The sequence below is a fragment of the Budorcas taxicolor genome, chromosome 10 (genome assembly GCF_023091745.1).
Source record: "Budorcas taxicolor isolate Tak-1 chromosome 10, Takin1.1, whole genome shotgun sequence".
In the NCBI taxonomy this organism is placed as follows: Eukaryota; Metazoa; Chordata; class Mammalia; order Artiodactyla; family Bovidae; genus Budorcas; species Budorcas taxicolor.
Genome location: NC_068919.1, coordinates 24,464,633 through 24,482,066, shown reverse-complemented (window position 1 = coordinate 24,482,066; position 17,434 = coordinate 24,464,633). Strand labels below are relative to the sequence as shown.

At 40.3% G+C, this 17,434-nt stretch overlaps 1 protein-coding gene across 1 annotated transcript in view; it reads left to right on the top strand.

Annotated features, from left to right (window-relative positions):
• Positions 1 to 17,434, top strand: part of RPGRIP1 (RPGR interacting protein 1) — a 51,106-nt gene that overhangs the window by 15,163 nt on the left and 18,509 nt on the right. Inside the window, 13 exon segments of the mRNA XM_052647072.1 lie at positions 1,154 to 1,177; positions 2,016 to 2,162; positions 3,479 to 3,552; positions 5,138 to 5,280; positions 6,434 to 6,594; positions 7,060 to 7,203; positions 7,662 to 7,779; positions 9,814 to 10,263; positions 10,409 to 10,560; positions 11,017 to 11,359; positions 12,559 to 12,740; positions 13,278 to 13,481; positions 14,003 to 14,141. Of these exon segments, the coding sequence (XP_052503032.1) occupies positions 1,154 to 1,177; positions 2,016 to 2,162; positions 3,479 to 3,552; positions 5,138 to 5,280; positions 6,434 to 6,594; positions 7,060 to 7,203; positions 7,662 to 7,779; positions 9,814 to 10,263; positions 10,409 to 10,560; positions 11,017 to 11,359; positions 12,559 to 12,740; positions 13,278 to 13,481; positions 14,003 to 14,141 (2,281 nt within the window).

The following is a 17,434-nucleotide window of genomic DNA, read 5'->3' as shown; positions in this document are numbered from 1 at the left end:
ACTCTCGCCTAGAGAATCCCATAGACAGAGGAGCCTGGCAGGCTGCAGTCCTTAGGGTCTTACAGAGTTGGACACAACTGAAGCAACTTAGCACAAAGGTATCTTCATAAGGTCAACCTCCCAAACTGTATTTTGTAAGAACTGTGCATATGCCTGTATTCTTTTGAGTTGAATAGTTTTGGTAACACTGAAAGGATGGGAAATCTGGAAAGGAAGATGTTTTAAAATCATATGGATAAATAGCTGTATTTGTAGAATTATATATTTTAAAAATCCATCCATTCCTCCATTGCATTGAAGGGAAAAAGGGAGAAAGCCATTCTAAATTGAAGGTCCTTACCCATATTAGTGGTAGTGTAAAACTGACCTAAAGTGGTGAATACTTTTTTTAAATGTAGGTTTTACAGCTTGTTTTTTAAAGCAGTTTTCATTTCTAGTCATATTTTATTACACATATACTATTCATCCTCTTAATCTCTGTCTTAATCTCTATCAGTGATATGAGGTCAGTAGTGCAGATTCTGCAGTCAGGCTGAGGTATAGCTCTCCCTCAGTCTCTTGAAAGCTGTGTGATTCTGGGCGAGTGACTTAGCTCTCTGAACTTTGAGTTTCTCATTTTTAAAATTTAGGTAACAGTACCTCTCAGATTTGCTGTGAATATTAAATGACATAATATGTGTGAAAGAATTATGATGATCATAATATAAGAGATAATGAAACACACAGTAACATGTAACACAGAGTAATTACTCAGCCAATAATAGTAGCTGTTGCTGTGAGTTTGGTTATTGTTGTTATTTCTGTTTCCAAAACTGTAAAGTGACCTTTCTGAAGCATGATGAGTAAAGAGATAGCACCTAGTTTGAAAATAAAAATACACTTTCTTGGAAAATCCACCAAGTGCAATGCAAATTTGCATAACTGACCCTTGTAAAGAAACGCCATGATCTATTATATTCACAGACTGCCTGGCAAGCTAGATCAGGGAAAGGGAGCAGCAGTTAGTAAACCGGCACACAGTTGACTTGATTTATGGGAAATGTGCATAACATCTTTTAAAATAAATATTTAAACATTTGTATTACAGAGATAAATATAAAAATAAATATCAACTTGGTATATCAATAGGATAACATCTATTTCTTTCTTTCAGGCATATGAAACTCTGCTCCATAAGGTACTTAATAAAGATTCCTTAAATCTCTGTTTCTGGATAATCAGAGGAATGAAACCCAAATGAATCTTCAAGTAACGTAACACCAGAATTTAGCCAACTAAATCAAACATGTAATTTTATTAAGACAAATGATACTGTCACTATTATCAGAAAATACAGATTGCATTGTTTTCACAAAAATTAAAATATAAGGTCTGAAACAGTATTTTTGAGCCTATTGCTACAGAGAATTTTTCCCAGGAGTAGTCCTCTAACATGCCTGAGGAGGTGAGATATAGCATAATTGTTGTGAACCTTCTCTGGTGTTATTAAATATTTGTACCTCTGTGAGTGGGGTACAGGTGAAGCTAGGTAAACGTCCATGATTAAGAGTCACTAAGGTCGAGTTCCTTACATGATCAGCCACAGCTGTTCCTTTCAGAAGGCTCCATCAGAAAAATGCATTTAACTTCTAGAGTTAACATGTCACTTTGCTAGGTGCATAAAGGGAAATATGTCGTCGTAAAAAGCATTTAAGTGTCTTAGAAGATAAAGGCAATTGAGAAAGGTGGCACTTTACTTAGAATTAGGGTTGAGTTTGAACTTCGGGAAAATCAAAGCTCCAGTGATGAATTAGTTTCCCAGAGTGGAAAATCCTCACCAACAGGGAAATGATACTTTCTGAGAAATGCTAGGGTAAGAAACAAGGTTATTTTACAGTGCAAAGGACCATGCTTTAAATCAAAACCCTTCTTTGAGACATCCATTAGGGAATGCTGATGCTGGGGTTGTTGGTTTCTTGAGACCCCTCCTGCTGAGTGTTATAAACATTCCCAGAGCAACTTTCCTTTTGCCCCAGAATCAGGGAATCCTGGGCGCAGCCCACGATGCCCTCCTCAACCAAGTGAATGAACTTAGGGCGGAGCTCAAGGAGGAGAGCAAGAAGGCTGTGAGCTTGAAGAGCCAAATGGAAGATGTGTCCATCCTGCAGATAACCCTGAAGGAGGTAAATAACAATAATTGAAAGATACCATCAATTATATGTTACATCCCAATTTCAAAGATGTTAAAAAGTGTATCTGAGCAAAAATACGGGTATTTTTCTTTTTTTCAAATGAGAAAAATGAGGTTCCAAGTGATTGAATAATTTGCTCAAGATTACAGTATTGTAATGGTGTAAAACTAGAAAAACACTGGGGTTTACATTTACATCTGGCTTCCCTGGTGGCTTAGTGGTAAAGGGCTTCCCTGGTGGCTCAGAGGTTAAAGCATCTGCCTCCAATGCGGGAGACCTGGGTTCAATTCCTGGGTCAGGAAGATCCCCTGGAGAAGGAAATGACAACCCACTCCAGTATTCTTGCCTGGAGAATCCCATGGATGGAGGAGCCTGGTAGGCTGCAGTCCATGGGGTCGCAAAGAGTCGGACACGACTGAGCGACTTCACCTTCACCTTTAGTGGTAAAGAATCCACCTGCCAATGCAGGAGACACAGATTTGATCCCTGGGTTGGAAAGATCCTATGGAGAAGGAAATGGCAACCCACTCCTGTTGTTCTGCCTGGGAAATCTTATGGACAGAGGAGCCTGTCCGGCTACAGTCCGTGGAGTCACGAAAGAGACGAACACGACTTCGCAACTAAACAACTATTCTCCAAAGTCTTTTCTCTTTTATAACGTTCTGCTGTTTCCCTCCCAGTAGAAACCCAGACATCATGAAAATTTAATTCGATAGTACGCCTCCCTCCTCATTCCCTGCCACAAGCAAATATCTCTTTATTTATCAGGGTTCTTATCCTGCCCTTCCGCAAGAGCTCACAGTACAGTGTTTGTTTTAGAAGCCCCATATGCACAGGTTTCCAGTGACTCCGAAGACTCTACTGCGTTTTCTCTTTAAGAAAGGATTAAAAATGCACTCCTGCTGTGCCCGCCTGTGTTTACTACGTGGATCCCTAATCCCCAGAACCACTGTTGTTTTTTTTCCCCACCCAACCCAGAACCACTGTTGAGATGGATAATACTGTCTTGTGAACCCCTGGGTAACTGTCAAGTCATGGTGCAGGCTCAGGTTCTGTATAAAATGCAAAAGAAATGTTTATATTAACAATAAAAAAATTTAATTCAGGGAATCCTCATTAATTCCGATAATAATTTCTCTCCCACCTTAAATTGCTTCAGGTCTTTCTAGCTGAACGGATCTTCACAGACATGGGGATGAATATTGAAAATCTCCCCCACGAGTCCCATCCCGCAACAGAAAAGGGAAAACTTGTGCAAGGCAATGGATTTTAAAATTTTATCTCAAGCATTCTATTATCATTCTTAGTTTCAGGAGAGAGTTGAAGATTTGGAAAAAGAACGAAAATTGCTGAATGACAATTATGACAAACTCTTAGAAAAGTAAGAACCAAGTTTAGATCTCAGAACATTGTTTGTTATAAAAGACAGTTATAGAAAAGTACAATCTGAATTTAAACAATAAAAATAATTCTTAGTCTTGACAAGGACACAGGGAAACTGGTACTCAACACAGTGAGAATATAAATTGACAGACTCTTTTAGGAAGAGAATTTGACCTTATCTATCAAAACGTTAAAGGTACATCTCTTTTGTGCCAGATAACCCATTTTTTGGAAACAAAAACTAAAGAAATCCTCTTGTGTGTGTGCAAAGATACCTCTGCAGTAAGAATGTTAAATATTCCTGCATTGTTATTTTAATCTGTAAAAGTAAAAAAAAAAAAAAATGGAAACAGTCAAAATTTCCTGAGAGGGATTGCCTACATAAATCATGTTATACCCCCACACTGAAACAGTATAAAGTTATTAGACCTATATGCCTAAGATACACTGTTAAAAGAAAATATAAATTGCAAAATAATGTGTTGTGACTTAAATTATGTCATGTGTGTGGATCCCCAAACTTTTAATGAGATGAAAGGACTGAAATAGGGCTTTTATTCTAAATATCTCTGTATCATTTTAATTTTTCACAACAAATATATATTCATGTATTTTGAAATTAAAAATACTGTAAGTTTTACAAAATTAAATGTTCCTTCTGACTAACATAAGGACAGCAGGGTGTAGATTGGAGAGGTTGCATGGGAGCATCCTGGGAAGAACTGACACTCTTCAATGCAGTGAAGTAAGTGTCAGCCTTACCCACTTTGAAGACTCCCTGTGACAAACATTACTGTTGGCCTCTTCCCTTCCTTATTCATAACATTATCTTCTCAGATCATCATGTAATATATGGGCAGAAAGTGCCAAGAAATCTCAGTACTAGCTTAAACAAGTTGTTTTTAGACCACATTTGTTAAAATGATAAATAGGAAAAAAACATAAGTAGAAATAATTGCTTGATTGCACAAGCAATTCACTTGTGTAAATAATTCAGTTGTGTCAACTTCACTTGTGTAAATAATCAGGAACTGTGTGTTTTACATTGAAGATGAGTCTGCCCTGTCATCTAGATATTGTGGTGTTCAGGATGCAGTCACCGATAGTTTAGTTCCTGCCCTACAGTAGTAATTTACAATCTGATTCAAAGGTGAGCGTTCTCTAAACTAGCCACTGGTGAAGGTAGACAGAGGAGTAAGAGAAAAAGGAAATATTCTGTTCCTTATTTCTAATCTAACAGGCCTGAGAATGTCTTGGTACACAGTTCCCTGCCTAAAGCAAGCCTTCATGCTGGAGAAGTTCCCTGGGAAATAGATAAGAAAGACTTGGGTTGTTTGCTCAGGGGGTTATTTGAGACTTAAACAGAAGTGATACTAAGCAACTCAGTAGGACCCAGAAGTTCCAAGGCAGTTGGTAAATGACAGTTACAGAGAAAGCAGGAGCAGAAAAAAACATGTTGGGAAATGAATGATGAACTAGGCCCAGGAGATGCTGAAACTGTGTAATAAAGACGTCCTGTCACCCAACTTTGAGTGTCCATCTGACAACTCTCCTCTCCCTCCTTACTTGCTGCCCGTTTTCAGCATGCTGGATAGCAGCAATCAGCCTCAGTGGAGCCATGAGCTTGGAGAACAGCTACAGCAGAAAGTCTCTCAGTTGCAGGATCAACTGGATGTTGAGATGAAGGAGAAGAGAGAAATCTTACTTCAGCTTTCACAAGAGAAAGGTAGGTCTCTCTCAAATGAAGCATTCTCTACATCTGGTAGGGGAGAAAGGAGCTTGGGCCAGCATTTCTCCAACCCCATCTCTTGATCTTATTTGTGTTTGGGGTGGGTTACTGGATAATTAGACTAAGAACATTGGCAGTCAGATCAGATTCACAATCAAGGAAGCATGACACCTACCTCACACGTACACTTTTCCCTACATGATGACTTTCCATGTGAGAGAACGCCACTTCTTAATTTGTAATGTTTTAAACTATTTATTGAAAGTATTGAAAATGAATTTTTCTGCCTTCTCATCAGTCATTTTAGAATGGTTGGAAAGTATTTTGTTTTCTTTTTTAGCATCTGATACCTGAAATTGAGAAGCAGATTATTGATCTTCATTACCACTGGCATTTCCCCCTGTCTTAATTCTTGTATCACAGTAGTTACTCTGAATCTTTTTAAGTATTGTCAAAGAGACCTTTGTCTCCTCTCTTTTCGCTGGTCTGGACCTTGATATTTAGTCTTATCAAATTTATATTTCATCATATTCTAGTATATTCACATGACAGAGTGGAGGAAAAGAAATATGACATCAAGAAAAACAGAGGCAGGAACCATAAAAGAATAAAGCTTAGGAGTACTTGCTAAGAATCCAGTATGTATGAAGTATGAGTGAGGTCTTGTGGGTAATCTAATGTAACTTCTTCTCTAATGCCTGATAGTGAAATAATCAATTTAAATGGTGATCACCTTCCTTCCCTGAAACACACAAACAAATGTCCAAATGCCCAGAGTGGGTGTGGAGGTGGGTGTCACAGGGAGCCAATAGCTTAGAAGTCAGACCAAGTTGGGGAAGCATTGAGGAGATACTGTCAAAAATTTTGGACTACCTAGTCAGTCAAGTGGCTCTGATTTTTGCTGTGGTGGTGTTAGTACCCCATTCCGTACTACAGCTCTGCTGATGTTTTCTGTTGTTTTTGGACTCCAAGTGTCAACTCAGGGTCAATAAGCTAGAATTGCTTTGTAGAAATCAGAGAAAATTACTTCTCTAAGGGCAAGTTTATAAAATGAATTAAACATTAGTGGGAAAGTGTAATTCACATTTGGGCCAACTTTAGCGTGGTTGTTGGTAACAGAGTTTCAGCTTTCTGTATTTTTTTTCCTCAGCTCAAAACAAAGATCTGGAGCTTGAGGTCACCAACTTGCTTCAGAAGCATAAACAGAAAGTAGAGGATCTCCAAAATATAAGCACATTTTCCCAATCTCCTGACAGGCAATCTGCACCAGCCACTCACCCAGCTCTATTTCAAGAGACCATTCAGATACAGGTAAGAGCATCTTTAATCAAGCAAGTCTCCTCTACAGGGGGATACCTGGCAAATATCTGCTGAAAAGATGAAAGGACTAGAAAACTCACTGAATAACATTTTGTCCTGATTGAGGACACTGTTTGGAAGGGTATGAGAAGGTTGAGAGTAGAGACAGCCTCATGAACTGCGCAGACTTTCCCCACACTGTACAGCTCATAAGCTTTAGAATCTTTTCCAGATGAGGACTTGCAATGATCTGCTGAAGAGCAAACATCCATTGGAGGTTGTATAACTTACTCACTGCTTCTGCTGAACATGAGTAACTAGGGCAGAGAGCCTTGTGAAGTAACACAGGTTCTCTTCTACATTTTGAAATAGATTCTGCTGCTGGTACTTTATGATTACCAGCAGCTACTTTAGACAATAGTTATTACTATACTACCATATTTATACTCTGTTTTACCAATGCCTTTTCCTCTGTAGCCCTGTGAACCAAAAAACCAGGAAGAAAAAAAACTGTCCCAGATGTTAAGTGAGTTGCAAGTATCGCATGCAGAGACCACCTTGGAACTAGAAAAGACCAGAGACATGCTTATTCTGCAGCGCAAAATCAACGTGTGTTATCAGGTGCAAGGAAAGATGGTACAGGAAGGGGATAGATAAACGGGCACACAGGAACCACATACAAAACTGGGAATGAAGCAAGACCCAAGTTTCCAGGGCTGTTGCAAGGTGATAGGCTGTCCTCTGCAAACACAACTGTGCTGTCTTTTGCACTTGAGGGCTCATACATGCCCATGGCACCCTGGCAATAGAAGCCAAAGGGGCCAGCAAATGAAAATGGCAATTGGGAAGCTTCTGGGTTTAAATTTTGCCAGTCCCAGGAAAAATACTACCTCTTGGCACTAACAGCACAACTGGTCCTGGAGGACTCTGTAAGGAATCCAAGCCTTTTTCTAGTGGATGAATCTGCCCTGCTAAGGAGGTAGTGGAGTCTCCTTTACCCACGAAGTACCACCTTTTTATCTGGGCCCTTCGGTTCTGGGCCACTGAGATAGCGAAGTTCAGACATTATTTCGTTTCAGGAGGAACTGGAAGCAATGATGACAAAAGCCGATAATGAAAATAAAGATCACGAAGAAAAACTGGAGAGGTTGAACCAACTCCTAGACCTCAAGAACAAGCGTATCAATCAGCTGGAAGGTATTTTAAGGAGCCATGGCCTTCCAGTATCTGGCAAGTCTTAGTAGTTTGTTCATTTCATCTTAGGGTCTGTCGCACAGCTAAATGCCTTTGCTGCCCTCTGCACCTGTCGAGAGGGCCCCCTCTGTGTCTCGGTATATGACTTAGCCTTCCTGTTCTTTATCCTATCATCTTTGTTATTTTAATACATGGCCAGCAGCTTCTTTTCCTGCATCACATCAGGGCATTTTCTCTGATTTCTCGGGAGATTTTCTACAGGGCCCAGACATTGCAGAATCTACTCTGAAAATCAGTGTATCACTGTTGGTCCTAAGGTGAGTGAGGGCCTTCTCTCAAGATTGTTTCTTGAAGCCAGGCCTAGATCACAGTGTTTGTGAGATAATAGAGCTTCACCACTCCTCTCTCATCATCTCTATGATTTCTCACGGAAAGTCCCTGAATTCTTTGTTGCAGTTTGTGGATGTCTACAAAGCAGTGTAGGTGGCTGGACACTTATGCAAATTTTATAATGTGATACTTTCTATGTTTAGTTCAGTATACTGGTGACCAGAATCTGGTCTCCAGCCTTACATGGTGAGAAAATTGGCTTTGTTATTACACTCAGTGGTGAAATACCTGACTCACATTAACCAAATGCACTAAAGACTGAGATTTATACCAGAATGTTAATTTGTTATTCTAGGATAGTGGCTCTTTCACTGCTGCCTTGAGAATATGCTCAGGGCAACTTTTTTCTGGAAAAGCAGAATCAATAAGGATACTGAGTGAGCATGAAACTAGAGTAAAGGGAGGTGGGTCATTCAGTATGACTTATGCATACTAGGGTAAGTCTGTTAAAAGGTCCCTGCCAAGTAACAAAGGAAATCCTTTGTATTGAAATTCTCCTGTCTTTCAGATTCAGGATCTTTCTCCCAGGATAGTGCAGTGTAATACCCTTACCTACTTCTGAAGATTCATTTGCTTTAACTTATAGTTCCTTCATTACTGATAAGGCTAAAGAGTTTTTCTTTGTTTACCAGTTGTTTGTATTACTTGTTTTGAGACTTGCCTGTCTTGCCTGTCCCTGCCCTTAACCCTTTTCTTAATAGTGTATTATTAATTTTTAGAAGCTCTTTATATGCTAGAATTATTGACTTTGTATCATGTAATGCAAACTTTTAATGTTTTCTTTAGTTCTATTAATCTTATCAATTAAGAAACTGCTCATCAGTGCCTGTATCCCACTTCTGGGCAGGAAGACATTCTGATGTACCCCAAATATCTTTATTCTACTACTTGAACTCTTAAAATAGGACCCTTGTCATCAACACACTGTGACAACTCAGATACTCCAATTTGAAGCAGACTATATATCATCTCAGGTTGGTTGGATATGGGAGGTAATGCACAGATTCAGTGGACTGTCTCACCTATCTTTATTTTATATCCTATTGCCAATATTTTAAACCTCTTTCCAGTAAGTGCCCTCCCTGATTTTTACTCTATTACTCTTTGATTTAAAGTGGATTTTTTGGCCTTCTTACAATAAAATCAAATTCTTAACAGAACGAAGAGTCTTGTGATTGATCTGACTGGAAAAGAGGAATCATATCTTAATGGAGCCCAGTGTAATGTAATAGACACTGACTGTAACTTGCTCTTCTCTCCAGGGCCAATATCCCAAACTTTTGGAAATATCTACATTTTGTGTTTCTGTGCTTCTGTAATGAAATTATCAGTTAATTCATAGGATCCTGCTGTAAGCAAAAACAGTGTCATCCATGGATGAAACTGTGCCTCTAGTGTTAGCAGTATAACCTCCTGAGGTTAGCATTTACTTTCCAATTTAGTTAAGATAGGCATTGGATTATTTGGCCATCAGAATCCAAAGCACCAGGTTGTCATTCTGTTGCTTTTCTTTTAAAATCACATGGTTTCCTGAAATAGTCACAATCTGGACTTCCACCATGGTTTTTATTCTCTTTCTACCTTCCTTTACCTTAAGGAAGAAATTTCCTACCTTTTAATGGATAGGCAGTTTTCTTTCCCCTCTAGAACAGCTTAAAGACGTGGCTTATGGCACCCGACAGTTGCCATTATGTCTGAAACCACTGCCAGCCTATGAAGAGGATAAAGTGGACATTTCTCCACGGCATCAGAGTGAGAACCTTTTTGAACTGCACATCCATCAGGCCTTTCTGACCTCTGCTGCCCTGGCTCAGGCTGGAGACACTCAACCTATCACTTTCTGCACCTATTCCTTCTATGACTTTGAAACCCACTGTACCCCACTAGTTGTGGGGCCACAACCTCTCTATGACTTCACCTCCCAGTACGTGGTAGAGACAGACTCCCTCTTCTTGCACTACCTTCAAGGGGCTTCAGCCCAGATTGATCTACACCAGGCAATAGCCAGTGAGCACCACACCCTTGCAGCTGGATGGATTTGCTTTGACAGGGTTCTAGAGACTGCAGAGAGAGTCCACGGCTCTGCCACACTTACTGGTAAGTGCTGTCAACCTCCTGCAGTTGCCAGGATTAATGTGGCATTTCCCACAGTGCTGGTGGTTTCCTATTTTCTTCTCCCTTTATTCTTGATCCTTGCCACACCATCTGTGCCTCTATGCCTTTCATACTTTCTGCTACCCAGGAACTGGTGGAGAAGTCTTTGGGGTGCTAGAGTACTGGATGAGGCTGCGCTTCCCCATAAGATCCAGTCTACAAGCATACAATAAGCGAAAGAAAGCCCAGGCATACTTGGCAGCCAATGTGCTTGGAGCCTGGGAGGCCCAGAAGGATGAGGTGAGAAAAAGCATGAACCCATGCATCTCAGAGGACACTCAGTCAAACAGCTCTTGAGAACAGCTCAGTCTTCCACTGTCAATAAGTACTTGTTGAATGTGAATGAAAGACAAAAACTGTCACACCACAACTAGTCTAGATCCTTCCCTCGGTCAAGCTTGAGTTTGAAATGAAATCATGCCCTTGAAGCTAGCTACATCTCCTTTCTAAAAACAAAGTGGCTTCTCTGTTCCACTGTCTAAGATGAGGCCTGAGAGCCAGCATCTCCCCGAGAGAGTTGTCTGCCAGAGCCAGTTTGAAGGCAGGTGAAAGTCATTGACTAGGCATCTCTGTTTCCCAGTCAAGATTCAGCAGTTCTTTAGGTCATAGCTTTTCCTCATCAAGGGCTCTGGGCTTCACCTGCAATGAGTCTCTCAGCCTGCCCTTTTTCTCAATCCAAGACCAACATCTTTTCAGTCCAGATCGGGGACATGGAAGAATCAGAATGAGCTGCGGGTGGAAATCATCCGATGCTGTGGCCTCCGGAGCCGGTTGCTGGGAGCCCAACCCAGTCCTTACGTCATGTATCGCTTCTTTACCTTTTCTGACCACGACACCACCATCATTCCGGCCAGTAACAATCCCTACTTCAGAGACCTGGCTCGATTCCCAGTGCTTGTGACTTCTGACCTGGATCAGTATCTGAGGCGGGAGGCCCTCTCTGTGTACGTTTTTGATGATGAAGACTCAGAGCCTGGCTCGTACCTTGGCCGAGTCCAAGTGCCCTTGCTTCCTCTTGCACAAAACAAATCCATTCAAGGTAGGAGTTCAAGGTTATTACATCTTTATGCTCTGCCCAGTGTCCTCTCCCTGTCCTGATTCTACTCTTCTTGCTTGGAATAGTCTCTTAGAACTCGCTGAAAGGATTTGAGAATACTGTGAAGAGCAGCAGAGAAGACTTAGAGCCTCACAAATCATATGGAAACACTGGCTTCTGCTGCTGCTCTTCAGCAACAGAAAGGAAATCCCCGAGTGGGTAGACCCACCACTCTGCAGTCCATACCTCTGTGTCTGAACCAACATTTTCCATCTCTGTAGTGCTTTCCAGTATTCGTTTTTACTTAAGGTCTATTATTTCTTGGCACATGGCTAGATATCAGATTTTAAGTTGTGTCTGTAACATTTCATCATAATTCTCTTGCTTCTTTTAAACATTAAATCCAAATGAGTCTTCCATGCCACGCCATGACAAATTTCTTGGATTCTCCTCCAACCCCAGTATAAAGCTGAACTTCATGCTACCTTATCCTACATTCATACCCAGGGTTGTACAGGTTGTACAAGAAGGGTCAACTCTCTAGGAAGTGTGGCTGGTTACAGTCAGTATTGACCATATTAAAAAAGCTTTGTTCCAGGAAGTATGTGAGGCCTCCCTTCTCCCAATATCACGAGTGCTTAAAAAAAAAATAAGAAAAGAAGCTGACTCTTCTGCTCACAACTCATTCTTTGCCAAAGAGAGGCAATGTGAGCCATCTGTTAAATTAATCAGTGTTACAAAGCAGAAGCCTGACATTCAGAAAAAAGTCATTTTGCTTAAGTCTTCTTGGTTTTTGTTATTTCAGAAATAGGGGCCACGGGTGTAGATAATGGTTTTCTTAGTATGCCTAAGGTGTAGAAACTGGTAATAGTAGAAGGTGCTCTTGTTTACTGACTGGGTGACTGATGACAAGCAAGCTATATCTCTCCATGCATCTTTGACTATCCCTTCTTGAACCTGGAGATACCAATCTTCCCCAATAAATATTTTGAGTAGCAGAAGTAAATATTCTGAATGATTATGGATATTCACTGATATTTTATTTTGCTTCTGAGTGTATTGTCATCATGGTTATTTGACTGATGTTAATTACAAACAAAATGTGAAATTTAAACTGGGGAAGTCATAGGTAAGGTTGTGATAAACGCTCATGTGCCTACTTTCTTGTGATCAGATTTTATTAATATCTGTGCGTCTCGCAGGTGATTTTAACCTCACTGACCCTGTGGGGGAACCCAATGGATCTGTTCAGGTGCAACTGGATTGGGGGTCTTGCTACCTCCCGCCGGAGAGCTTTCCAAAGCCAGAAGCTCAGAGTGAGGAGGACACCAGGGATGGTTTAGAGACGTCAGTAGAAGAGGAAGAAGCTTCCTTTCCTCCCCAGGTAGCAGATCTCCCCCAATCCTGTGGGGAAGATTTGATTTGAGGAAGACAGTATTACAACTGGGGTAAAAGAAATTCCTTCTGTGAATGCCATGCGTGCATGCTAAGTCACTTCAGTTGTATCTGACTCTGCAACCCCTGGACTGTAGCCCTCCAGGCTCCTCTGACCATGGGATTCTCCAGGCAAGCATACTGAAGTGGGTTGCTGTGCCCTCCTCCAGGGAATCTTCCTGACCCAGGGATTAAATCGGTGGTTCTTATGGCTCCTGCATTGGCAGGGGGGTTCTTTACCACTAGCATCACCTGAGAAGCCCGTGAACGTCGTCATGTTCTGCAGATTTAATCTGCAGCATTCATAATGCCATAAGGCTATGGATAGAACAAAATGCTGGGTTTTATTGTAGGGAGGGAAGAGATGGTATATCTCTGCTCCATGGCAAGAGATAAAGGAAGTCTAATGCTGGCTCACAAATCTCTTTCTTGATTATCATGGCTGTTAAACTCATCTTGTAAATCTGTCTCTGATCCTTCTATTTAGGACCAGATGGTATCTATTGATATTCCCACTGAAGCTGAGCAGTATCAAGCTAAAAGAAAACCTCTTCAGGTGGGAGAAAGAAAGGAAAGGGAACATCAGGTTGCAGGCTACTCAAGAAGAAAACATGGCAGAAAAACAGGCCTCCAAGGAAAGAACAGAATGGAGTATCTTAGTCAGAACCTCTTAAATGGAAGTACACTACAGGTAAGGCCTTAGAAACCCCGAAGAATGAAAGTATGGGTCGTAGTGTCCCCAAGTATATTATTCTCAGTGGTAGAAGCAGAAGCAGGCACACAAGATAAATGATAATCACGGCTTTTTGTGGTGAGCGTGTATTTCCACAAACATAAGTAGTTTAATAAATCTCTGGAGTGTTCAGTTCTTTTCAATGTAATTTAATTTAACAGATTATACACTCTGTAATTTATGCTTAGAGATATAGTACCACAGTCCTAACTAGGTGACTTCAACTGTAAATCAAAATAAATTTAAAAACAAATATTTATTGAACACCTATGTGTTTGATACTACCTCTTCTTCATAGGAAACTGAATTAAAGTTACTATGTGGTCTGAAATATATATACATGCACATATATGAGGTTATAAATATGTATCGTGTGACTGAGTATATGTATTTATATTGTATTATATTTATGCAATATTAGACATTAAATTATTATAATTATACAGTATACTTATTTACAATTATAATTGTATCTGAAGCAGGTGAAGTACATTGAATGGAAATTCTCAGGGCTTAAGATCTCCACAGATCATGTTTTAAAAAATCAGCAAAAGGAAGAGGAAATGACATCATCCTATTCAGCACAGATACTAAACGAAACCCCACATCCTGTGAATGGTATTGTCTTTTTAAAATATGATTTTCCTTTGTAATCAGTGGATTATTTATAAAGCTGGTTATTTACTTTCTTCTTTCATCTTCATTGTTAAACTTTTCATGATCAGTTGTATTGGAGATCCTAGGCTCAGTTTTATGTTACAAGTGTGCTGGTTAGGCCAACCAAGCTGTCATTCTCAAAGAAAGTAGCAGTCTATGTATTTAAAGCTAGCTAGCCAGTTTAACATGAGAAATGCTGGGCTGGAAGAAGCACAAGCTGGAATCAAGATTGCCGGGAGAAATATCAATAAACTCAGATATGCAGATAACATATGGCAGAAAGTGAAGAGGAACTAAAAAGCCTCTTGATGAAAATGGAAGAGGAGAGTGGAAAAGTTGGCTTAAAGCTCCACATTCAAAAAACTAAGATCATGGTAACTGGTCCCATCACTTCATGGGAAATAGATGGGGAAACAGTGGAAACAGTGTCAGACTTTATTTTTTGGGCTCCAAAATCACTGCAGATGGTGATTGCAGCCATGAAATTAAAAGATGCTTACTCCTTGGAAGGAAAGTTATGACCAACCTAGATAGCATATTAAAAAGCAGAGACATTACTTTGCCAACAAAGGTCCATCTAGTCAAGGCTATGGTTTTTCCAGTAGTCATGTATGGATGTGAGAGTTGGACTGTGAAGAAAGCTGAGCACTGAAGAATTGATGCTTTTGAACTGTGGTGTTGGAGAAGACTCTTGAGAGTCCCTTGGACTGCAAGAAGATCCAACCAGTCCATTCTAAAGGAGATCAGACCTGGGTGTTCTTTGGAAGGACTGATGCTAAAGCTGAAACTCCAGTACTTTGGCCACCTCATGCTAAGAGCTGACTCATTGGAAAAGACTCTGATGCTGGAAGGGATTGGGGACCGGAGGAGAAGGGGATGACAGAGGATGAGATGGTTGGATGGCATCACTGACTCAATGGACATGAGTCTGAGTGAACTCTGGGAGTTGGTGATGGAAGAGAGGCTTGGTGTGCTGCAGTTCATGGGACTGCAAAGAGTCGGACACGACTGAGCAACTGAACTGAACTGAACTGAACTGAGCCAGTTTAACTGGCTTCCCAGGTGGCTCAGTGACAAAGAATCCACCTGCCAAGTAGGAGACATGGGTTCACTCCCTGGAGAAGGAAATGGTAACCCACTCCAGTTTGCTTGCCTGGGAAATCCCATCGACTACAGTCCACAAAAGAGTTGGACATAACTTAGAGACTAAACAATAGCAAGCCAGTTTGGCTAACTAGCAAGTATAAAATGTTAACTCACTCGAGTTTTGTAAATTATGGTTACAAAGAAATAGAAGAAGGGTGGTCGGTTCATCTGTGATTTAAATCCACATTTCTTTTAAAATAAAGCAAGGCTTTTGGGTTACATAGAAAAGAAGGTTATGATTTCATGTTATAATCATGCAAACTAGGTAATTCAGACCAACTTTCCCATTGATGACACCTGAAAAGTCAAAGTTAATATATATTTTTGGACTTCCCTATTGGCCCAGTGATTAGGAATCTGCCTGCCAGTGCAAGGGACATTGGTAAGATCCCTGTTTCAGGAAGATTCCACATGCTACGGGGCAACTAAGCCCATGCCTCACAACTACTGAAGCCCGAGTACCCTAGAGCCCTTGCTCTGAACCAAGACAAGCCACCACACTGAGAAGCCCACACTCTCACAACTAGAGAATAGCCCCGACTCACCACAGCTAGAGAAGGTCCACATGCAGCAAGAAAGATCCAGCAGGCGCCAGAAATAATAAATTTTTTAAAAACATAAAAAGTTGATGTTAATATATATATATATATATTTTAGTTTTAATGTTTCTTAAAAGCATTAAAAGGCCAATAATTAGGGAGAGAGGAATCACTTAGCCTTGATCAAGGAGATGATTGGAGCTCAGAGAGGTGAGCTGGAATTAATACTCCAGCCCTGGGACATTACTGGTCTGGAGGAAGCAGTGGAGAGATGGAACTGTGATTTTGGTGGACTTTTGGGGTTGTTAAACAGGATACAGTCTGAATCTTGTTTCTGTCCAGCATAGGCAAGTGTCTTCTCAGACCAGAATTCCCCACTCTGGTCTTGCGCCCTGATGGCGGCACTTTCTGAGTCTCTTATCCTCTGAGAGGCAGAACTGTGCTTTGGGCACTTTTAGGCTAGAGAGGCAAGAGCTGACCTGAAGGCTGCCAGGCACTGGAGTTATCAGACACTACCTGCATAACAACTGTGCTTACTACCTTCATGAAGATGAATGCTGAACTTTAAAATTTAGTAAGGAACTAGGACTGTGAAAATTGATATTTTAAGCTTTTTAACAGTTTTAAAATAATTTCAAACTAATATAAGAGCTACATGAATAAGACAAAAAAGTTCACATAAATCCCTTCATGCAAATTCACCAACTTTTAACCCTTCTTCACATTTTGCTTTATCAATTTTTTCTTGGAGCAATTGAGAATAATTTGCAAACATCATGTCCCTTTACTGCTATATATTTCAGCTAGAAAAAGGATATTATATAACCACAGTACAATGATAAAGTTTGCAAGCTTGACATGGGTGCATTGTTACCCAATATCCAGTCCACTTGTCAGTTGTCTCAATAATGTCCATTATAGCAGGCTGCCTCCTGCTGCCCCCCTTTAATCTGGGATCTTACATTGCATTCAGTGATGTCTCCTTAGTCCCCTTTAATCTGGAACAACCTCTTTCCTTTGTCTTTCATGATACTGACATTTTTGAAGGATATAGGTGAGCTGTTCTGTGGAGCATGGCTTAATTTGGATTTGTCTGAAGTTCCTTTGTTAGATTCAGGTTAGGAATTTTCTTTTTCAGGAATACCACAGAAGTGATATTCTATGCTTTTCACTGCATCACGTTAGAAGGTCTGTGATGTCAGTTTGTGCCATTATTGGTGATGTTAACTTTGATCACTTGGCTAAGAAAGCATTTTGCCACATATTTTCATCATAAAATTATCATTCCCCCTTGGTAGTTACTAAGTAATCCATGAGAAGGTATTTTAAGACCATATAAATATTCTTCATCAGATTTCACCTAATAATTTTGGCATTCATTTATGTGGATTTTTTTGCCTGAATCAAATTACAAGATGTTTGCAAAATATATTGCAAATTTGAAAACCAATATAAATGATAGAACTGCTAAATACACAAATTTATGAGGAAAAGAGATGGGTTGAAAGCAGATTAGACAGAACTAAAATGAGAAGTGGTGAAAATATCCAGAATAAAACGAGAGACGAC